The following is a 25237-nucleotide window of genomic DNA, read 5'->3' as shown; positions in this document are numbered from 1 at the left end:
CTCTCTGCCTACTTGTGATCTCTGTCAAATAAATAAAATCTTTTTTTTTTTTTAAACATTGCTTCCTCAACACCTCAAGTCTTCAGATCTTTTTTTTTTTTTTAAGATTTTATTTATTTATTTGACAGAGAGAGAGATCACAAGTAGGCAGAGAGGCAGGCAGAGAGAGAGGGGGAAGCTGGCTCCCTGCTGAGCAGAGAGCCCAACTCAGGGCTCGATTCCTGGACCCTGGGATCATGACCTGAGCCGAAGGCAGAGGCTTTAACCCACTGAGCCACCCAGGCGCGCCGAAGCAGAATTCCTTTGTATGTATCCTTCTTGTCTGGCTTCTTTCTGCCAATATTATTTCGAAGATACAGCCACATTTTATGTTGCTATAGTTACTTATTTTTCTTCCAATATTCCATTGTATGAATATGCTACAGTTTATTCCAGTCTGAGTAGATATTTGAGTTTCTAGTTGGGAGGTATCACTAATAATGTTACTTGGGAACCTTCGTATACATGTCTTTTAGGAAACCCACGTGCTTATTTCTCTAGAACAATACCATCCAATAGAAATATAATGTAAGTCACATACGTGATTTTAAATTTCCTCATAGGCATATTAAAAAAGTAAAAAGAAACTTGTGAAATTGAGTTTAATAACATACTTTATTTGACCTAATCATTTTAGCATATAACACATATAAACATTGAAATATTTGACATACCTTGTTTATACTAAATCTTTGATATCTGGCATATATTTTATGCTTAAAGTCCGTTTTATCCCAGTAGAGCTACATTTTAGGTGCTCAGTAGCCATATGTGGCTAATGTCCGCTGTGTTGGACTACATAGCTCTAAACAGACATGTATATCTCCAGCAGTAGAATTGCTGGGTCATAGGGTATGCATATATTTTTTTAAATTTTTGATTTTTTAAATTGAAGTATAACTGACATATAGTGTTATCTTAGGTTTAGGTGTATATTTATATACTTTATGAAGTGATATCCACAATAGGTTAGTTGCCATCTGTTAACATACAAAATTTTCACAATGTTACTGATTATAGGGTATTGGCATATCTTGCACTTTAGTAGATAATGGCAAAGTTTTTTTAAAGTGATTGAGCCAAAAAAATAAAAAATAAAATTATTGAGCCATTTTGCACTCCAGTGGCAGTGTGTTGAGAGTTCCCATTGTCCTACATAATCACTAACACTTAGTATTATCAGGCTTTTTCGTTTTGCTCTCTGATGAATGGGTAATAGTTTTCATTGTGGTTTAATTTGCATGTCTCTCATTACCAAAGAGCTAGAGCTCTTATAGGCCATTTGAATTTCTTTTGCGAAGTGCTGATTTGGTTTTTTTCTATAGGGATTTTTTTTTTTCTTTTTTAGGCAGGCTTGTTGTCCAACATAGGCCTTGAACTCACAACTCTGAGATCAAGAGTTACATGCTCTATTGATTGAGCCAACCAGGTGCCACTGTATTGGGATTTTTATCATTTTTTTTTTCTGCTGAACTTCGAGTTCTGGATACGAGCCCTTGTGTTCTATGTGTCACATAAATCTTCTCCTTTGCATACTTGTCTTTTCACTTTCTTAAAGATCTTGGTGAACATTAAGTTTTAATTTTTAATTTGAAGTTGTGTTTATCAGGCCTTTCCTTTATGGATAGTAATTTTTGTGTCTTGTTTAGGAAATCCTTTCCTATCCTGAGGTCGTGAAGATAATATCTTGTTTTATAGTACCAGTTTATTAGGTCTTTAAGGAATAGTTCTAAAATATCCAGCTAGAATTGTTGTTTGTGTAAAGTATGAATCGGAGTTGAGTTTCATTCTTTTCTGTATGGGTATCCAGTTGTTCACTTTTTATATGCTTCCCCATCTTCCCATGACCCCACCCTCATGCCCTGTAATACTACTTTGTTGTAAATCAAGGTTCTGTATATTTATGGGCTTGTTTCTGGACTCTTTTCTCTTCCATTCATCTGTTTGTCTGTCATTATAACAATATCACATTCTTACTGTAGCTTTGTAATAGATCCCAATAACGATTACAGCAAGTACTTCTACTTCTTGGAATAACTGCCTGATTTTCTTAGCTTTTTGCATTTACATATAAGTTTTGAAATTATCTTGTCAGTTTCAGCAGACAGACTTCTGGTTTTGACTATGATTTTAATTAAGTCTGTGGACTAGTTTGAGAATTGATATATTTGCAATATTTAAATCTGTACTTCTTTTGTTAAGATATATTCCGAAGTACATGATATATTTTTTATTCCATTGTAAATGATACTATTTAAGATTTTTGTTTTTCATCTTTTTGTGTTCCACAGAAATAAAATTTTATTTTTTATGAATTAAAATAATTTGGGGTGCCTGGACATATTGGTTAAGTGGCTGATTCTTGATTTTAGCTCAGGTCATGATCTCAGGGTTGTGGAATTAAGCTCTACCTCACCCCATGTTCAGCACAGTCTGCTTGAGATTCTCTCTCTTCCTCTCCCTCTGCCCTTCCCCCTGCTCGTGCACTCTCTCTCTCTCAAATAAACACATAAAATCTTTAAAAAAAATAATTTATCTGTACAATATTTTGATTTTTCTTCATGGCTGTATTAGTCTGGCGTCTCCAAAGAAACAGAAACACACACACACACTCTCTCTCTCTCTTTCTCTTTCTCTCTTTCTCTCCTTTCCTTCTCTTCTGTCTCTCTCTAGTAAAGGTAGGCGAGTCCAAAATCTGCAGTCAGTAAGTCGGAGACTCAGGGGAGCTGGCGGTATAGTCCTAGTCCAAGTCCTAGATCAAGGCAGAAGACCAAAATCCTGGCTCAAAGACTGGCAGAGAGAAAGAATTCTTTCTTACTCAGCCTTTTAGGCAGGTCCACTCACACTGGGGAGGGCAGTCTGCTTTACTCAGTCTACCAATTCAGATGTTAATTTTACCCAGAGACCTTCATAGACCCACTCAGAAATAATGTTTAACCAAATGTCTCAGCACCCTGTGGCCCGGACTAATTGACACATAGAATTAACTGCCATAGTGGGCAGTCAAATCATCTGTAAATCTCTTCCTTTCTAATTCTTACACTTTTATTTCTTTTTCTTGCTGGACTGCACTATCCAAGACCTCCAGTACAATATGGAATAGAGATGATAGAGCAAGTATCCTTACCTTTTTCCTGATATCAAAAAGAAAGCTTTTAGTATTTCACCATTGACTATGATGTTTATTGTAGTTTTGTTGTAGATATCCTTTTACTCAATTAAGTTAATTGGGAGATTTTATTATGAACAAATGTTGAGTTTTTTAGATGTTCCCTAAATCATTGATATTATCATAATTACTTTTCTTTTTTAATCTCTTAGCATGGTGAATTATTTTTGCTTGATTATCTGACATTAAATCAACTTTACATTCCTGGGATAAATCCACTTGGTTGGTCACTTTTTTTTTTAATACATATTACAGAATTTAGTTGATATTTTACTTAGGCTTTTATTTCTAAGCTGATGAGTAAAAATGGCTTATAATTTTCATCTTTTTTTTTTTGAGTTTTTATATCAAGGCTAGTCTCACAATAAGTTGGGAAGTCTGTTTTGTTCTTTTTTTCTTTTTGTCTATTTTGTTGTTCTTCTAGTTTCTTTCTTAATGTTTGTCAGTGAGGCCATCTAGACCTATATAATGAATAAGTCTCAACAAGTTAAAAAAATTGAACTCCTAGAAAGTATGTTTTCTGATCACAATGCAGTTATTCTAGAAATCAGTAAAAAGGAGGACTTAAAAATATACCATAGGTTCAGAAATTAAGAAATATACTTCTAAATTCTAAATGTCAAAGAGGAAGCCATAATGGAAATTAGAAGCTATTTTAAACTGCATAATTTAAAAAATATTCTGTATTAAAGTCTGTAGGGTTTTGTTTTGGTTTTGGTTTTTACAAAAGTAGGTCTTAGACTACTTAAGTTTTCTGTTAGTTTCTGCTCTGTGGGTTAAAGGAAGTTTACAGAGACCAACAATTAGAGTGGGTTTTCCCCCACTTTTTGTGTTTTATGTCTGTATTTGAATAACTATTCCAGTAAAATGTTAATAATGATAAATAAGATTCTCTGAGGTTTTTTTTTTTTTAAGATTTTTTTTATTTGGGGTGCCTGGGTGGCTCAGTGGGTTAAGCCTCTGCCTTCGACTCAGGTCATGATCTCAGGGTCCTGATATCAAGCCCTACATCAGGCTCTCTGCATGGCAGGGAGCCTGCTTCCCCGCCTCTCTCTGCCTGCCTCTCTGCCTATTTGTGATCTCTCTCTGTCAAATAAATAAATAAAATCTTAAAAAAAAAAAGATTTTATTTATTTGACAGAAAGAAAGCGAGAGAGGGAACACAAGCAGGCAGAGTGGGAGAGGGAGAAGCAGGCTTCCTGCAGCACAGGGAGCCCAATGCAGGGCTCAATCCCAGGACCCGAGGATCATGACCTGAGCCGAGGCCAGCCACTTAGTGACTGAGCCACCCAGGCGCCCCATGATTCTCTGACTTTGTTATAAATATTTTTGCCTGTACTTTAACTGAGAACTTTTTTTTTTAAGGTTCAAGAGCAAGTACATCCCACTCTCTCAGCTAATGAAGAATCTCTCTATTATATTGAAGAGCTGATTTTTCAGCTGCTTAATAAATTATGCATGGCTCAACCAAGGACTGTTCAAGATGTGGAGGTAAAAACTATTTTGATATTTCAAATATCACTGAACCATTGTACAAATTTTTAAATTAAATCTTTATCGTTCTAAATCATTATGGAAACTAAAACCATTGAAATCATATGTGGAATATGTGCCGAGTTTATTTTCAACAAAGATATCAAGGCAAATCAATGGGGAAAAGAAAGTGTTTCAGCAAAAAATGTGCTAAAATAACTGGATAAATTTATGAGGGAAAACCCTTGAAATCTATTTCATATAAAAATTAATTCAAGATGGATCATGGTCTTAAGCATAAAAGCTGAAACTATAAAGTTTTTGAAGAGAATGCAGAGAATATCTTCTTAACCTGGGGTTAACCAAATATATTTTTTTTTTACAGAGGACTCAAAATGCAGTAAGTGTTAAAGAATAAAATTAACAAGAAAATGAAAAAGGTGTAAGTGACAAACCAGGAGAAATGTTTGTGATATATATTCCTTACATAGGATTTGTATCCAAAATGTTAATTCCTACAAGTCAATAATAAAAAGATACCTTCCTCCCCAAAATGGGCAAAAGTCTTGAACAGACACTTCAAAGAAAGAAGATATGGTATTGACCAATAAGCACATGAAAAGTGCTCAAGCTCTTTTTTTTTTTTTTTTTTTATAGCAATCTCTACACCCAGTATGGGGCTAAAACTCACAACCCAAGATCAAGAATTGCATACTCCACCGACTGAGCCAGCCAGGTGCCTTTCAAGCTCCTAAGTCACAGGGAAATAGAAATTAAAATCATATTGAGGTGCCATTTCACACTGCTTTCAAGGGACAAAATTAAAGACTAATAACACCAAATACGATGTAGCATGACTAGAACTCTTACACGTTGCTAGTGGAAGTATAAAGTGGTATAACCACTTTAGAACATTCTTTGGCAGTTTCTTATAAAGTTAAATATACGGTATATCTACCCTATACCCAGCAGTATATATATATATACTCCTAAATATTTAAGTATATAAGTATATATATATATATATATATATATATATATATATACTTATATATAAGTATATATAAGTATATATACTCCTAAATATTTCACCTAGAGAAATGAAAATATGTGTTCAGAATGTGACTTATGTATGAATGTGCAAGCAGTTTTATTCATAATAACCAAAAATTGGAAACCACTCAAATTTCTATCAACAAGAAGATGAGTAAACAGATTGTGGTTGATTTATAAAATGGAATACTACTCAGTAATAAAATGAAAGAATGAACTATTGATATGTGCGATAACATGGCTATAAGTCACAAACATTATGTAGAATGAAAAAAGCCAGACCTCGGAGAGTACATATGGTATGATACATTTATATGAAGTTCAGAAACAGCTAAAATTAATGGTGATAGACATCAGAATGGTGGTTGCCTATGAGGTGTGGGGAGTGAGATGATAGAAATATTCTGTATCTTTATTAAACTGATGGTTACACAGGTATAAGCATTTTTCACCAAAACACTGAATTGTACACTGAAAATCTGTGCCTTTTACTGCATATAAATATTACTTCACTAAAGGACTAGTAAAAATCTTAAGGATATTTACAGTTTGATTAATATACAGACATACCTCTAAAAATTATGTGAATTAGTGCTAAAATACTTGTTTTGGCTCAGTTACATGGGCGTATTTTTAGGTTTTTAGAAGTACATATCAGTACAGCTTTCAAAAATTACTTTCGTACTTTACTGTTTACATTACCTTTCTTTTGAAAATTGTTTCTGTAATAAAGCAGCAACTTCCAGTATGAAGGAAAATCTTAATTTGGAGTAATTGAGCCCTTAAGATTTTTTGGGACTCTTGGAATTAAAGCATTTGGTTCCTTACTCTCAACTCTTAAGACATTAAGTATAAAAAAAAAGCATACTTCTCAATAGCTAAATATGCTAAATGATGAGAACATAATTTTAGAAAACAGGAAGTCCTGCTAAAAATTGGAGTTTGATTCACCTATCATTAGTTCTCATTATTCATGCCAACCACTGGTTAAATTTTAGATTAAAAGAGCCATAATAGAAAAAATTAAATAAATAAAAAATAAAAGAGCCATAATAGTAACCTAAAAGGCTTAGATTGTTTTTGGCAGATGTGTTTCCTGAAGCCATTTTGAGCTTTGTCACCTACTTGAACCTTTAAGAGGTACATGGCATCTTCTTTTTAAAATTCTCTATATTTGAAGCTCTAAGGTTAGCAAAAGGAGACTGCTGTATAATAATTTATAATAATGAGTTAACTGTTTCTGCTAGGCAAATAATTTTAACCCTAGGAACCTTATTGTAAAATCACCGGTGAGTATTTCATACTGGTTTTAATCTCTCCTGATGTTACTGCTTTTTCCTAGTTCTCATTCCGTCTTAATTATGCTTGTGCTTAAAGTGTTCTGTTTAAATTTTACCTTTTTCTTTACTCATGGGAATTATGTGGAAAAATCTTGAGAGTCCTGTTGATTCTTTTTAAAAATAATTAGTTATTACAGGAATCAGAACATGTTATGTCACTATTATCTGCTAGCATTAACGATGATAAATTTAGTTTTGTATGAAAAAATTATGAACACTTCTATTAACAATAGTACTGCTGTGATCTGAACAGGAACGTGTTCAAAAGACCTTTCCTCATCCAATTGATAAGTGGGCTATTGCTGATGCACAATCTGCCATAGAAAAACGAAAACGAAGAAATCCTCTCCTACTGCCTGTGGACAAAATCCATCCTTCATTAAAGGTAGTAAAAAAAAAAATTTAAACATTGGGAAGTTCTTTGTCATGAATAATACTTAATAACATATTGGTGTATTTATATAGTACTTATATAGCATGGTCTATGTTAGTATGTGCATGTACTTGTGTGTACTTGGATGTACTTGTGCATACACATATATACATATGTATATATATATAAATGTGTGCACAAATAAAAATAACTGATAAAATCGGATTTCCTTTCAAATAATATTAAAAGTTATTGATAAGCAGTAATACATCTTTGTCGTATCTTCTGTTGAGTACTACCCCTGACTGATTCTCAACCTCTTGTTAGGCAAGTATATATTGTGGAGGCACCTGGATGGCTCAGTCAGCTAAGTGTATGCCTTCGGCTCTGGCCATGATCTCAGGGTCCTGGTTTTGAGCTGTTCAGCAGGGAGTCTGCTTCTCCTTCTCCCTCTCCCCCTCCCCCACTTGTGCTTTCTCTCTCTCTCTCTCTCTCTCTCCTGCTCTCTGTCACATAAATAATAAAATCTTTAAAAAAAAGTGTGTATATATATATATATATATATATGTAGTCAAAAGCTATGGTGAGTTCAGAACTGTTTTTAAATTAATTTGTATTTATCATAGATACTTTTATGTGCATTGGAAAAATAGGCTAGGGCATATTATTTGGTCTATAGAAAATATTTGATGTATGTGGATTTGAATGCCCCCTTGGTAGCAATTTCAAGACACCCCCTAACTCCCCCCTCATATGCACACATCCTCCCCTCAATACAAACCACTGTCATTTGGGGATATTGGTTATAGGTCCTTGAAGATAGCAGATACTTGTCTAATGGGTTTTGGATAAAGTATTAATTAAGAGGTTTTCAGTGAAGTCCTGGCCAAGATTTCTATATTAAATCAATAATCTCTTCTTCCTTGATACTAAAGGCAGATGTTAGATTAGATGTCTTTTTTAAAAGCCCCTGATACTGGGACCAGTGGCTCATTCTGTATCCTGTTATACCTATAACTTTAGACATTTGGTTTATAGAAATTTCTTTGTAAGGAAGAATGTTGGAAAAAATTTTTAAGTGTTTAAATGATACTTGACAGTGCCATTTTTTGGGAATTAAATTGTTTATTTTTTTTCACAGGAAGTTTTAGGGTACAAAGTGGACTATCAGGTATCACTGTATATTGTGGCTGTACTAGAGTATATCTCAGCTGATATTTTGAAGTTGGCTGGTAATTATGTTTTTAATATCCGACATTATGAAATATCTCAGCAGGACATTAAAGTGTCAATGTGTGCAGATAAGGTAAGTGTTAAAAGGTATTTAAACGTAACTTGAATATAGTGACTATATGTCACCTCGACCTCTCTCTTATACATGTTGATATTCATAATTTTTATAATTCCTGGTGTTGGAAGACAGAAAAATGCTGGCATTTTAGACAAACCATGTTATTTTCAGCATATGACAGGATGGGAATCTCCCCCCTATCCCATCAAGAATCTTTTACCTACAAGAAAAAAACATCCAAAGCCTCAAGCCAACATAAGAAAAATAGTTAGAATTTTATCTTTTTAGAAAGAAAATATATACAGAGCATTCAGGTACTTTTAAGTACAAGTAATTTTGAAAAGCATATTTTGGTTTCACAGACAGTGGGGCACATGTAGAGAGCAAAATACTGTAATTCCAGTGTTCTTGCTTCTGATACTTTTTTTGTAAGTTACCTTGTTGATTCCTGCCTATAAGCCTCTGGGGGAAGGAACTGAATCTCTTTATTTTCCTTTCTACTTTTTTTTTACTTTTTTTTTTTTTTTAAAGATTTTATTTATTCACCTGACAGACAGAGATCACAAGTAGGCAGAGAGGCAGGCAGAGAGAGAGGGAGGAGGAAGCAGGCTCTATGCCGAGCAGAGAGCCCGATGCGGGGCTCGATCCCAGGACCCTAGGACCATGACCTGAGCCGAAGGCAGAGGCTTTAACCCACTGAGCCACCCAGGCGCCCCTTTTTTTTTACTTTTTAAATCAACATTTTTGGGTATCTGTCTATGTACCAGTCACTGTCTGAGCATTAACAGTACCGCATTGAACAAGACAGCAGTCCATGTGTTAGAAGGAATTCATTTTAGTGGGAAGTAAAAATATTGTAAAAAAATATAATAATTACAGCACAGTGTGATTAAAAACTATCATAAGCCAAAGATGCAGTGGAGAAAGTGATCACCTCTGGCGTGGGGGAGAACATTTCATAGATAAGGTGCCTAAACTAGACCGCTAAGGGTGAATGACCCCTAGAACTTGGCACATGCCAGTGGTTCTCTACTTTGACTGTACATCAGAACTACCAGAAAGACTGCTGATACTCGCATCTTACTCCCAGAGGTTCTGATTTACTTGGCCTGGGTTAGGACTCTAACCTCAGTGTATTTTGAAAGCATCCCCGGTGATTCTGATGTGCAGTTATGGTTGAGATCTGCTCTAGTCTGTCTTGGTCTCAAAGATGTTTTTTCACTTGAATTTCATAGTAGAAATTCCTTGATATTTCTATTTTGACTTCTAAAATTATGATTACATGCTTTTAAAAAAAAAATTTCTTTCTCAGACCTTAGAAAAGTTGCAGGTACAATAAAAGATATTCCCCTGTGCCCTGAACCACTTGAGAGTAAATTGCCAACATAGTTTACAAATAAAAACATTCTTCTGCATACCCATAGTATGACAATCAAAATCCATGAAATTAACTTTGATCCATTATACTCTGTAATTTTCAGGCCCCATTCAGGTTCTGCCTGTTGTTCCAGTGATGTCCTTTATAGCAAAATGATCCAGTCCAGAATTAGTCATGTATCTTTCTGTCTAGAAGAGTTCCTCATAATTCTTTAACCTTTGCGGCCTGGATAATTTTGAGGATTACAACTAGTTATTGTTTAAAATGTCCCTTACTGGGGCTCAGTCAATTAAGTATCCGACTCTTGATTTGGCTAAGGTCTTGATCTCAGGGTCGTGAATTTAAACCCCACATTGGGCTTCACAAGACAAAGTCCCTTACTTTAGTTTTTTTCTGATATTTTCTCTTCATTAGATTCAGGTTATGGATCTTTGGCCAGGAATATCCTAGATGTAATGCTGTACTCTTTTCATTGCATTTCTCACATGGCATGCAGTTTTGATTTGTCCCTTTACTGGTGACGTTCGTTTTGATCACTTGATTAAGGGCTGTTTTCCAGGCTTGTCTGTTTTGAAGCCTGGTTGTTTTCCAGGCTTCTCTGCTTTGAAGCCTGGTTGTTTTCCAGGCTTCTCTGCCTAATTTCCCTTTTGTAATTAATAAATATTTTGTGGAATATTTTGAGATTGTGAATATCTTGTTCCTCATTGCACTTGAAATTTCTTCATTTGTTTATTTTAATATAGACTCATGGATTCTTATTTAATATGCTCTCCATTATTTCATTACTTATTTTGATAATTCACATTGTCCCAGATCTGGCCAGTGGGAGTTCCTTCAAGTTAGCTTCTCTCTGTATCATTCTTTGAACACTTTCCTTTGACAGAAGATGTTCCAGGTTCAACTTTTCTTTACATGCTGCTCAAGCCTGATTAGTCATTTTCTAAAACCTCCAGGTTCCTTTTAGTGAAGAATGGTATTTAGAAACCAAGATCTGGGTGCTAGATAAGCTCACTGCTATTACAGTGTACATGTTCTGGTCTCTAGAGGCCAGATTTGGGGACTATTTGTGTATATATACATTATATGTATACAACACATCTATATTTATTTCTTATCAATGTTTTTGTTGTTATGGCAGCCTGAGAAAACTAATACAGGCGTGTACTTTCACAAGTCGTTTATTTTCCAACCTAGGTGATGTATGTTAGCACCAACCTACATTTAGGTGGGAATGGACCTATAAGGCAGGCAGTAATTCAGTTCTGCTTAGAAGATAGTATTTATTGACCTATTTCTGAGTGGGTATAACAATTTTGGGAAATCTGCTGCTTTACCATTCTCTCAGGCTTAAGCTTCTAACTCAAGAACTACTTTATGTCTACCAAAAAAGAATTCTCTCTCTTTATATGAATTCACAGATCTCTCCAATCCAAAACTAATACCACAGGGTTCATTTTAGCCTCCCTTTGTTCATGTTTGTAATGTCTTCTCTGACAGAAATCTGGCTCCCATTTTTCTCTGACAGAAATCTGGCTCCCATTTTTCTTAATATATTTTCTTATTTGATCTGTTCTCCTGTATGTAACCAATCTCCTAACAGTCCTCTCTTCCTGCACTGGTATAGGCACCTTCTTTAACTGCTTAATAGCTGTTGCTGGTATAGTCAATATGCATTAGAAAAGCATCACACTATGTTCTATCATGTGCTTCTACAATATTATCCTTTTCTTTTTCTCCAAGTGTGTATAGTTTTCTTTACAGTAGGACAAGGAAGTACCACTACTTTGAATGCCTGCTCTTTGCCAGACATAGTAGTATGCATTTTATGTACATTACCTCATTGAATTTTTTCATCAGTTACATTTTACATAGAAGGAACCTGCTTTAACCTGCTTTAAAAAGCATAAATAACTTGTCTGTAATCACAGGTGAGTAAGTGGTTGAACCAGGATTTTGGCTCAGATTGTTGTCCTTCAAAGGTATGCTCTTTTTTGCAATTATGTATGTGTGTTTATGTGTGCATATGTATGTACATACACATATATGTGCATACACACATACATTATATAAATTAGGTTTATCTTATTTCCATAAATATTTATCTATCTTTGCATATCCAGTTTGGAATGTTTTTTCCCTTCAACTTTTCATATTTCTCTTATTTGAATTTTCTTATATAAATTAGTTTGTAATACACACAACTCTCATTGTGTAATGTTTTAATTCTAAATATCTTGAGACCATTTTAAGTTTCTGTATTATTTATATTTGTCAGGTTTTGATGGACATGTTTGATCAGGATGATATAGGTTTGGTTTCTCTCTGTGAAGATGAACCTAGTTCTTCAGGTGAATTAAACTACTATGACCTTATCAGAACTGAAATTGCAGAAGAAAGGCAGTATCTACGGGAACTAAATATGATCATAAAAGTGTTTCGAGAAGCCTTTCTTTCTGACAGAAAGCTGTTTAAACCTTCTGTAAGTACCTTTTTGGTTTGAAATTCTATGTACCAAATTGAAATTCTATGTAACCAAAGTTAAATAACAGCTTAAAATCATAAATAAGAACTTTTTATATTTGGAGTATATAAGCAAAAATATTCTATTATGTAGTATTTATAGTTTTAAAAATATGTGAATTGTTCCACATTAAGGGCATGACAGTGAAAGTTAGACACAAGTGCACACAGCTGCCCTGATTAGAAAGAGGGACTACATGGGAATGAAATAATTCTGCTATGCAAGATTTGAGGTTTATAATCATTCGTTTTCACATAGTGAAAAAGATGTATGGTCTAGAAAAGAGAGACTTAATACTTTTTTCATGTGTTTTGGTAAGTACTTTAAGGCAGTGGCTTAAAGTTTTAACAGTGGAACTTTTTAAGAAGTTTATGCAGAGTGCCACATAAACAAAGACAGAGCTATTCCGTTGGAAAATGGGATAGAAGTGGTGGGAAATAGGATGGGAGCCTTGTCCTTTTTTTTCTTACTACTGTAGCTTCTAAAGTCAACTTAAGGAATAAAGGTAGACAAGTAGTGTCTTTTTTTAAAAGGTTTTTTTTTTTTTTCCTTTCCTTCCTTCATCCCATGACTTATTTTTCCTTAGATGTCTGTGTCTGCCCTTCACTTTAAGTACTCAGCCTTTTTTCTACCTCCTGACTTCCTCCCCCAAATAACTATTACATGAGTGAATGTGCAGACACAGCTGGCTGAGTGTTTAAGATTAGGAAGTGATTTAGCCTCTTTGATTCTTTTCCAAAACATGAGTTTCAGTGATAATGTAAGGTTTTTTAGTTCGCTTTTTTTTTTGGGGGGGGGGGTACTTATGTTTAGTTTAATGTTTTGTGGCAGCTCCCACTGGACACACTGCTTTAAGTAATTGCATTTTGTCATTTTCAAAGTACTGTCTGTTTTATGTGACCCTTATAACACTCCTCTGAGATAGATAAGACAGGTATTAATATCTCTACCTCACTGAGATGAGGAAATTGACACAAAATGATTATGACTTGGTAGGTTAGTTACAGAGGTTGATCTTGAACTTGAGTTTTTTATACCACAGTATAACTGGTTCTAAAAATAAATACCTAGCAGATACTGGTAGCTTATTTTATCTTCTTTGCCCCATTAGTTTTCATTCCTCAGGAATTAATTTTTATGGGATCTCTTCTCATTGATAGTGCTGATTTGGCAGAAAATTTCTGTCATGATACTGAAGGGTTAAGAGAAAGAGGGAATTCCTTTTTTCTCTTTATATTTTATCTTTTTTAGTTTTTTTTAGCATTTCGATACGGATTCACTATATTTACTGTATTTTTTTCTACTGTAATTTTTAGTCTCAAAATACTGTAAACTTTTGAGGTAAAGACCATCTGAGATCAGAGCATAGTACTCAGCAAATATTTGATAAAGCAATGAGTGACTTAAAACTAATCTTAATTTACTCCTTTAGGCCCTACCCCTTTGTCTTCAAGAAGCTCACGTTTGTGGAGAACCTAATATATGCCAAGAGCAGTTTGTAGAAATCATCTCATTTAATCCTACTAGGAACCTTATGAATGAATGTAATAGACCAGCTGTGTGACCTTGAGCAAATTACTTAACTGCTCTGAGCTGGTTTCCTCATTTGTAAAAATGAGGATGATCATAGTGCCTATCTAATAAGGCTGTTAGGAGATTACATGCCAAGTACTTATAATAGTGCCTGAAACACAGTAAGTGACCTACTCCAGAGTCATTTATTTAACAGGTGTGGGGCCAAGATCCATGCTCAGGTCTGTCATGTTCCATAGCATGTAATGTTTCCATTACAAGGTAGAAGAGTGATGATATTTAACCATAATCTGCATAATCAGTCATAATAGTCTGTGTCCAGAAGACTTAACATTTCTTAATTCAGAGGTAATTCACACATGGAAGTTTGAATTAAGTCTTTTTTTTCTTTTAATTTTTTTATTTTAATAAACGTATAATGTATTTTTATCCCCAGGGGTACAGGTCTGTGAATCGCCAGGTTTACACATTTCACAGCACTCATCATAGCACATACCCTCCCCAATGTCTATTTCCCCACCACCCTCTCCCATCCCCCCGCCCCCCAGCAACCCTCAGTCTGTTTCTTGAGATTGAGTCTTTTATGGTTTGTCTCCCTCCCAATCCCATCTTTTCATTTTTTTCTTTTCCTACCTCCCCCAACCCCCCCCACCTTGCATCTCCACTTCCTCATATCAAAGAGATCATATGATAGTTGTCTTTCTCCGATTGACTTATTTCGCTAAGCATGATACCCTCTAGTTCCATCCACGTCCTCGCAAATGGCAAGATTTCATGTCTTTTGATGGCTACATAGTATTCCATTGTGTATATATACCACATCTTCTTTATCCATTCATCTGTTGATGGACATCTAGGCTCTTTCCACAGTTTGGCTATTGTGGACATTGCTGCTATAAACATTCGGGTGCACATGCCCCTTTGGAGCACCACATTTGTATCTTTAGGATATATACCCAGTAGCGCAATTGCTGGGTCGTAGGGTAGCTCTATTTTCAGTTTTTTGAGGAACCTCCACACTGTTTTCCAGAGTGGTTGCACCAGCTTGCAGGAAGTTTGAATTAAGTCTTAATTTGTCTTCAAATTTAGGAGAAAGTTCACAAATTATGAAACTTGATTGTATTTGGATTAGGAGTCATGTCTTCATTTTGAACCCAGCTTTTGTTAACTAGCTCTGTAAGACCTTGATCAAGGTTTTTTCCTTTTAGCCAATTTTAAAATACTCAAATGTCAGGATTCTCTATATAAAGAGTTGCTTAGATTTATTCACTATAGGAGATTGTAGAATTATTGAACAAAACTATCTGCAATCTGTATTTCCCAGTAAATTTACTGTGTGTGTAATCCAGAAGTTTTTTTAAATTTTGCTTTTATATTCATGATGGACTTATGCTTTGTTATAGAATATATGCCTTGGAATATATTAGTATGCAGTTGGATGAAAATGCACCCTTAACACTTATATTACTTATATTTAGTAATTGTTAAACTATTTCAACCTCACATGTCTTAACTTCTCTTTTTTTCAGGATATTGACAGGATTTTCAGTAACATTTCAGATATACATGAATTAACTGTGAAACTTTTAGGTTTGATTGAAGACACAGTTGAAATGACTGATGAAAGCAGTCCTCATCCATTAGCTGGAAGCTGTTTTGAAGATTTGGCAGAAGTAAGTTTACAAAACTATTTTGTAATTCTCATTGAAGTTTTAGATAGTGTATTAAAAAATTTAGTAAGATATTCTCTGTGAAAATTAGAGGATGTGCCTGACTGCTATAAAACAATACTTAAGATTGAACCAGTACGAAACTGAAATTACATTGTCTATATTTTTAGTGACACTTATTTTATAGTATATTTATGATAATATTTATAGTGAAAGTTGGTTGGGTAGTAACATTTAGGACTTTTTTTAATGGCACACGCATTTAAGGTGAAAGAAAATAGATTCTTTTGACTGTAGCTGTTTAGCTTTTGTAGATTTTGGTTTTAATTTCCAAAAATTGAAAAGGAGGTTTATATTTTAATTTTTTTCCCAAGGTGAAAATCATTTTGTCTTTTAAGTGATGATTATAAAAATAATATAGCTCATTGTAAAAATATTCAGAAAAATAGAGGCAAGTATAAAATGAAAGTCACTCGATTTCACAACACCCAGAGATAACTTATCTTTACAACATATATTATTATTATTTTTAAAGATTTTATTTATTTATTTGACACAGAGAGAGAGATCACAAGCAGGCAGAGAGGCAGGCAGAGGGAGAGGGGGAAACAGGCTCCCCGCCAAGCAGAGAGTCCGATGTGGGGCTTGATCCCAGGACCCCGAGATCATGACCTGAGCCAAAGGTAGAGGCTTTAACCCACTGAGCCACCCAGGTGCCCCATACAACATATATTATTATTATTATTACTATTATTATTATTTAAAGATTTTATTTATTTGACAGAGAGAGAGAGAGCACAAGTAGGCAGAGCAGCAGGCAGAGGGAGAAGGAGAAGGAGGCTCTCCACTGAGCAGGGAGCCTCATGCGGGGTTCGATCCCAGGACCCTGGGATCATGACCTGAGCTGAAGGCAGCCACTTAACCGACTGAGCCACCCAGGCACCCCAACATATATTATTTAATCCTTAAAAATATTTTTCTATATATAGATACAAAAACAGACTGTTACTATTTTTTCCTTTTTTTTTTTCCTAAAGATTTTATTTATTTATTTGACAGAGAGAGAGATCACTAGTAGGTAGAGACAGGCAGAGAGAGAGGGGGAAGCAAGCTCCCCTTTGAGCAGAGAGCCTGACTCGGGGCTTGATCCCAGGACCCTGAGACCATGACCTAAGCCAAAGGCAGAGGCTTAACCCACTAAGCCACTCAGGCACCCGTCTCATATTCTTAATATATCATGAACATTTTCCATGTTAATAAAAAGACTTCCACACGTTTTTTTTTATTATATCAGTTGAAGTTTAGTTGACACACAATGTTATATTAGTTTCAGGTGTGTAACAGAAATTCAGCAATTCTGTACTTTACACAGTGTTCATTGCCAAATGTATAGTTTTCTGTCACCATACAACATTATCAGTGTTGTTGACTATATTACCTATGCTGTACTTTCATCCCTGTGATTTACTTACTAGAGGTTTGTACCTCTAATTCCCTTCACCTATTTCACCCACCCCCTCACACTGTTTTTTAAGTCTGAATCAGTACCATGTTATATGGAGACACCATAACATATTTTAACTCCTTACTATTAAATGAATATTTAGGTTGTTTCCATTTTTTGTAATTGTAAACAATATTACAACAAATATATTTATACTGTCTTCATAGTCTAATAATTATTTTAGGATATATTCCTAGAAGTGGAAATGTAGTATTAAAGAGAGGACATTTTTAGAACTTCAAAACATTTTACCAAATTTACTTCCAAATAAGCTCTAATAGATACTGCTCTTTTTCCCATAACTCTAGTTGTTATTCTATTCATTTTTGCCAGTTTAGTGAGGGGGGGAAAAGCTTTTGTTTTTAAAACTAATGTTGAACATCTTTGTATATTCATCGGCCATTTTTATTGCTGTTGGAAAATGGCAACAACAACAAAAAAAGTGCTTTCTTTAGTTTTCATGTAAAAGATTTTCTAATGTTACAATCTTCGCCTATATTTTTTTGAAAATATAGATCACTTTTATTACATCATTTGAGACAATTAAACTGATAGTAGAAAAGTATTTGTTTACTGATACCTAAGCAAAATATTCAGCCTTAATTTTTATTAGCAAGTTTTTATATTGTGATATCTTAGCATATTAATCTGTAGCCTGGTTGGTTGCTGTTCTTTTAAAGATATCATGGTTCAAAAACAGTGTATTTTTTAATTTTTATTTTGTTACTGTGCTAAAATATACTTTATATAAGATTTGCCATTTTAACCATTTTTAAGTATATAATTCAGTGGCATTGATTAAATTCACAATATTATACAACCATACAACTGCTGTCTTTTTCTAAAACCTTTTTATCACCCCAAACAGAAACTCTGTACTCATTAAGCAGTAACTCCCTATTATTCCCTCTCTCCTGGTAACCTCCTGGTAACCTCTAATCTACTTCCTGTCTGTATGAAAATAGATACTTGATATAAGTGGAATCCTAGCAATATTCTTTTGTGTCTGCTTATTTCACTTAACATGTTCTCAGGTTTCATCCATCACAGCATGTATCAGAATTTCATCCCTTCCTATGGCTAAGTAATATTCCATTGTATGTCTGTATCACGTTTTGTTTGTCCATTTATTTGATGATGGACACATGGTGTTTCCATCTTTTGGCTGTTGTGAATAATGCTGTAGTGAACATTGGCATACAAATATCTGTTTGAGTCTCTGTTTTGAATTCTTTTGGATTATATGTCCAGTAGTAGAATTGCTGATTCATGGGGTAATTCTTTGATTAGCTTTTCGAGGAACTGTCAAACTGTTTTCCACAGGAGCTACACCATTTTATATTTCCACTGCCAGTGGATGAGGATTTCAATTTCTCTCATCCTCGCCAATACTTGTTATTTTCTGAAAAACATAACTGTATTTTTAAAATACAAATATGAAACAAGTCTCTTAGTTATAACTAAACACTGGAAATATTGATTATTGTCAAGTAATAGAAATTTATTGAAATACAAACATTTACAAATATGGACAATTTCTGTCTTGTTATTTTACTATGTATTAGTCTTTGCTTTCTTTTTCTAATTTTGAAAAGTGTAGAGTGGATAAAATAGTAGTACCAGGTTTTGCTTCCTTGTAGAGTGTCTTAGGTATAAACTCACTTTAACCTAGGTAAGCCTAACTGAAATTTCAAATCCCAACCTTGTTTTACTAATAAATACTCTTCATTTACTGCAAGTAAATGTGGATAAGCATTTTAATAGTTTGATAACTTATGGCTGCAAATTCAGTGACCTGTTTTAAGATCGTGTATCATTCAAGATCATTACATACATTTAAGAAAATTTCCTAGTTATTGTTTGTCCCCAAAAAGTTTTGAAACCTAGTTGAGAACTTGAATAAAAATTTACTATTAGATAATCTGCCATATTAGTAGAAAAGATGTTCTTTTAAACCTAACACATTCTCCTTTTTTAAAAAAAAATAGGAGCAAGCATTTGATCCTTATGAAACATTATCACAGGACATTCTTTCTCCAAAATTTAATGAACATTTCAGTAAGCTGATGGCCAGACCTGCAGTGGCTCTACACTTCCAGGTAAACTTAAATTGAATGTTTGGTTTTTTTTGTTTTGTTTTGTTTTGTTTTGTTTTTATAAAGCAACCAAAGAAATAACTCACCATCTTATTCTTCAACATTTGTAAGTCCTGGAATCCTTTCATAAAGCACATAAAGAACTAATTCACCAGTCCTTCAAAATCTGTTCATTGTAAGCTTGTTTTAGATTGTCTTCTGTTTTTTTGTTTCAATTTCTATCAGTCTGTCCTAAATGTAGAAATCTTTTATAGAATATTATTACACATACTGATTGACTACAAGAATCTGGCACATTCTAGATCTGGGATATAGAAATTAATATGCAGAGTTCTTTCAGGATCTTACTCCCTACAGGAGCAGGAACAGAAATCATAAAGACTGGAGAATATTGTCATGTAATACCCATACTGACTTCTCTACCAGGCCTGTAATTTAAAGGAGATATTAATGGGGACTATACAAGTTAATTGATTCAGTAATGCAGTTAGATAAAATGAAAGAAAGTGAAGAGACAGAATTACATTTTTACCCTTTCAGCAGTTAGCAAAGGTTAGTTACACTGGCATAGATCCTTGACTTTTTACTGCTGTAGAAACATTCTACATCTAGACGAGCTCTCTTCCCTTAGCATGTAAATATGGTCTTTATTGTCCTAAAACCAGCAAATAAATAAACAAAACTTTTTTCGCTCTAGCCGTTGCCCCTTTCATTTTTTTTTTGTTTTTAGCCAATTATCTTCATATTACTTTTTACCCTTCTTTATCAAACTGCTACTGTCTGTATTCTGATCAGGATAGAACACTAAAAGCTGCCCTTGAAAATGAGCTTAATTGCCAAGTCCAGTGGATATTTTGATTTCCTGTTTATGCCTGTACTGTTTGTTTGTTCCCTCCTTGTCCTTTTGGCTCCCATGATACTTCCTCCTAATTTTGATCTTCTTTAATTTCTTCTTAGTCTCCATAATTGCAGATGTTTTTCAGCTTCAGTTATCAGCCCCTCCTTTTCTGCCCCCCTGTACTCTCCTTGAGTGACTTTATCTGTACATTCTGCTTTAGCTGCTGCTTGTATGCTGGTGACTTCCTATTTGTATTTTCAAGCCATAACACTCTTATGAGCACTGTGTGTGTGTGTATACACTTTCATATAACCAAGTTCCCTTTGAACTAATTCACTTCGATATCCCACAAGTATTTTCCCTGCCTTCTTTACTGTAAATTCCCATTATTGTCTTCTGCTATATTCAGTAACTTGTCAACTTGGAATAAAATTAACCTAATTTTCAAAACTTACTTCAATGAAGAAATAATTTTCTTAAGCTAAATCCTATATGTTCATATAAACCATAAAGTAAGTGTTAGTTAAATGGGACAGTATACCTGTAAGATCTTTGCATAATCATTAAAAGTACTCACAACATTTGTTTCATTCCTATTTTATTAGGAATTCTTACTGTGGGATTTGAATGTTTTTGGACTCAATTATTTAACTGTGGCTCCAGATATACAGTGAAATTTAAAGACTTAAATAAAATCCCTTTTCATGCCAAACTCACTTGTACTGTATTAACTTTACAAAGATCTATTCAGGGTAAGGTGAAGAAGGTAATGCTTCATTAAAAAAGCATAAAACAAAAAACTTCTTCAGAAATATGTAGTGCACTCTAAGAATATTAGCTTAGGAGTCAGAACTTCTGCCTTTGGGCCAATCAATAATTGTGGTATCCTGAGCAAGTCACTTAACCTCTGAGACTTAGTTTGCTAATTTTGACATGATGATAATGTATATCTGTTATGGTTTTTGTGAAAATCAAGTGGGAGTACACTAAGCACATTTGGCGTATATTAAAATACTCATTAACTTGTTTTATTTATAGTTCTTCACTATAAATACACATTGCATTAGCACTTTAGGATACACTTTAGTAGCCATTTCAGTGCCAGTTAACAAAATAGCTGATCTTATAGACTTAATTTTAAAGTTCCATCTTGGTTCCAGGTAAAGCATTATATATAAAATATATAAAAATATATTGGGTGATTCACATCACTATCTTTCATTATATGAAGAAAGAAATTAATCGTTAGGAAAATAAGTTGACTAAGCATATAATTGTAATAGGTCTGTTGAACAAATTATAATTTAACTTCAGTTGACAATTTATGAGAATTATGGGAGTGTTTGCCTGTGAGGATACTTTTAAGAAGTAACATATGAGATTCTTTCCACATATATTGGTGTTGTCTCTATTTATCTGATGAGGAGAAATAACCGTTTAAATAAGTCAACCTGTTGACATTTAAAATCAACATGAATAACTTTTAAATCCCTCAAATTTTGGGAAATCATTTATTCTACAGATAATTAGTTTTCAGAACTGGGGTACACCTACCCCTAGCTGTACACTAAGATTTTTCAGGTGATAGAAGGGCACAGACAGTCATAAGGGAATCAGTTTCTAGCCTGGCTGCTACCTTGTTTGTGTTTTTGTATTCTCTTTTTCAACTTCTCTTATGCATTATGCCTTGCCATATTGAATTTCCCATTATGCATTGATCCAAGTTATAAAAACCTGCAGGGTCCCAGCCAGGGGGAACAAAAACCTTTTGCTCTTGAAGGAGAGTTCATTGAGTGCAAAGCAAAAGGATTTTTAAAAGCAGGAGATAGGGTAATTGTGTTAAAAATAAAAACTTGTAGTAGCTAAAATGTCATGTCATATCAAACTAATTAAAAAGTGAGATCATTTACAAGAGTTAATATTAATTATTTTAGAAAGTACCCCATCATTCATCGGACATTAGAATAAAGGAGAGGGGAGGCTTGTGAAGTTCTCATACTGGGATATGGTGTTAGAAGCAGTTAGAGATTCTTCCAGATGCTTCCTGTACTTCGAACTGTGACATTAACAACATGTATGTTTGACTTTAAGAATGAAGTTAGACTTTGTGCAGAAATTGTTTGATCTAGCTCTTTATTTTGACAGTGAAGATTGGCTTTGTCAATGTAGTTATATGACAAGTATTTTTCATGAAATAAATAAGCTAAATCTGAAGTTTATTTAAGCATTTGTGAAACATATTTAAGTCACATCTACGATATACAATATCCCAAAAGGTACATCCTTCATAACCACTTAAACTTAAAACATTTCAAATATACAAGAGAGTGCATAGCTTTCAAAATTTTTTCAGGGCATGGGGAAGCAAATGCTTTTGAAGAAAAGTTGTGTAGGACTGCTGTGAAAGTTACTTTTGCTGTATTAAGAGATGAAGAAATGTATGTGTCTGTCTAATACTTAAAGGAGGAAAAAAACCTTCATTTTATAGCACTTTAATTTCCATGTAGAACATGCTTTCTGTTATAGTTTTGGTTAAGTCTGTATCTTGTATTTTTATAAGGCATTTCTGTTAGGCATTGCTATTATATATTCTTGATACCAGAGATATACAGTTGTATCTTTTTGCTTTGCAGTCCATTGCTGATGGTTTTAAAGAGGCAGTTCGTTATGTCCTTCCACGCCTTATGCTGGTGCCTGTTTATCATTGTTGGCACTATTTTGAATTATTAAAGGTAAGGTGAAGCCTTCCTGAGCCAAAAGTACTTGCATTTATGAGACTTAAGAACAAGGTTTTTTTTTTTTTTAAAGATTTTATTTATTTGAGAGAGAGAGAAACTAAGTATGAGCAAGGGGGAGGGCAGACGCAGAGGGAGAAGCAGGCTCCTGGAGGAACAGGGATCCCAGTGTAGGGCTCAATCCAAGGACCCTGGGGTCATGACCTGAGCAGAAGGCAGATGTTAACTGACTGAGCCACCCAGGTACCCCAAGAACTAGTTTTTGATCTGGTCATATTATTTTTAATACTTTTTATTCATAAAAATAAAATATCTTAAATGTCTATCTTCTTTTCCATGGAGAAGAGCCTATATTTTTTGTTTTCATATCATTTCCAAGGGTAGGTAGAGGAAAATAATGTCTATCTGTCATTTCATAATATAGAATTTCAAAGTACTAACATAACATAGACTACTTTCTTATTACTTTTTGAAGATACACAGTAACAGTGATTTAACTCTTATGGAAGTAATTGATAACTTCTATGTATAACATTGGTCTAAATTTCCATCTTGTTTTAACCTATTAAGAAAAGCACTTTTAAAGTTGACTTTTTTTTTTTTTTTTTTTTTTTACCGTGCAGTATAGTATTCTTCCTCTCTTAGCTAGGACCCTAACAAAAGCAACAGCTAACAAAAAACTATGTTAAAACTTGAACTCTTTTTATGTATGTATTTATGTATTTATTTATTTATTAAAGATTGTATTTATTTACTTGAGAGAAAGAGAGCAAGCGCAAGGGCGGGAAGGAGCCGAGGGAGAGGGATAAGCAGACTCCATGCTGAGCATAGACTGCAACGTGGGGCTCAGTCCCACGACCCTGAGATCATGACCTTAGCCAAAATCAAGAGTTGGATGCTTAACCTACCGAGCCATCCAGGTGCCCCATAATTTCAAAATATTTTGTTCAGTAAAATTTTCTTCTGCAACTTTTAAAATTGCTTTTTAGAAGCTAGACAGCCTTCTGCCTGAGTATTTTGTACTTCTCCTTTAGAGTACCGAGTTGTTGGTTTAGACAACCTGTTCAGATTTTTTTTCCATCTAACTCATTAGTAATAATGTTAAAGCCAGAATAACTCTGTATCCTGTAGGCACTTAGGCAAGGAATTCATTTGGTGATTTCTTTTTCTTTTCTTTTTTTTTTAAAGATTTTATTTATTTATTTGACACACAAAGAGAGATCACAAGTAGGCAGAGAGGCAGGCAGAGGGAGAGGGGGAAGCAGGCTCTTGCCGAGCAGAGAGCCCAGTGTTGGGCTTGATTCCAGGACCCTGAGATCATGATCCGAGCCGAAGGCAGAGGCTTAACCCACTGTACAGTGGGTTAACCCAGGCGCCCCTCATTTGCTGATTTCTAATGAATAGCTATCTCAAGAATTCTTTTATTAAGTCTTATTACCCATAATATGTGATGCTGAAGCTCACTAGCTTTTGAGCACAAGTAGATGAACAACTTGATTCTGAATATCTCTGTGGGAACTCATGAATCCATAAAGAACTCATAAAAATGATTGCAGTCTTCATATGAATAATAAATTGGCTGCCCCAGATGTATGTTTGGATTTCTGTAATTTTTTTGGTAGTATTCACGTCTAATTGGAAGTCCTATCATTAGACTTAAAATTGCCTTCAAATATTTGTCAACATTTAAAAATTCTGGTTTGACTTTTTAATTGAAGCTTATTTTTTACCCTGTCTGGATGATTGGCTTTTAAAATCTTCAAGGTTGATCTTAAAGCTACTATGTCTGCATCTGAGATCAGGGCATTAACCATGATGGCCTAACTCATCCTGAGGCCTTAGCTACTTTGCTACCAGTTAATCACTAGACTCCATCTTCTCTTAACCATTGTAACTGGGACTAGTAGAGTTGGTCAGCTAATTAAAATAAAGAATCAGGATGCCTGGGTGGCTCACTCAGTTAAGCAGCCACTCTTGATTTCACCTCAGATCATGATCTTAGGGTCATGGGATCGAGCCCCATGTTGGGCTCTGCACTGTGTGGAGTCTGCTTGAGCATTTGCTCTCCCTCTGCCCCTCCCCCACCTCGCATGCACTCTCTCCCAAATAAATAAATCTTTTAAAAATCATCAAAAATATTATACACATTTTATTTAAATAACCACAAAACCCCTATAGATCAACATTTATATGTATTTATGTGCTTATCTGTTGACTTATATAT

General features: G+C 34.4%; 1 protein-coding gene across 1 annotated transcript in view; it reads left to right on the top strand.

The window, feature by feature from the left end:
* The window catches only part of SOS2 (SOS Ras/Rho guanine nucleotide exchange factor 2), a 79673-nt gene that overhangs the window by 15340 nt on the left and 39096 nt on the right, over nucleotides 1–25237 (top strand). Inside the window, exons 2-8 of the mRNA XM_080808227.1 lie at nucleotides 4574–4699; nucleotides 7328–7459; nucleotides 8589–8753; nucleotides 12392–12595; nucleotides 15700–15843; nucleotides 19333–19443; nucleotides 22912–23010. Coding sequence (XP_080664353.1) covers nucleotides 4574–4699; nucleotides 7328–7459; nucleotides 8589–8753; nucleotides 12392–12595; nucleotides 15700–15843; nucleotides 19333–19443; nucleotides 22912–23010 — 981 coding nt within the window. The remainder of the gene's footprint in view (nucleotides 1–4573; nucleotides 4700–7327; nucleotides 7460–8588; nucleotides 8754–12391; nucleotides 12596–15699; nucleotides 15844–19332; nucleotides 19444–22911; nucleotides 23011–25237) is intronic.

Source organism: Martes martes (assembly GCF_963455335.1).
Source record: "Martes martes genome assembly, chromosome: 7".
NCBI lineage: Eukaryota > Metazoa > Chordata > Mammalia > Carnivora > Mustelidae > Martes > Martes martes.
The sequence above is the reverse complement of the archived record's forward strand: the minus strand, read 5'-3'. Positions and strand labels throughout refer to the sequence as shown.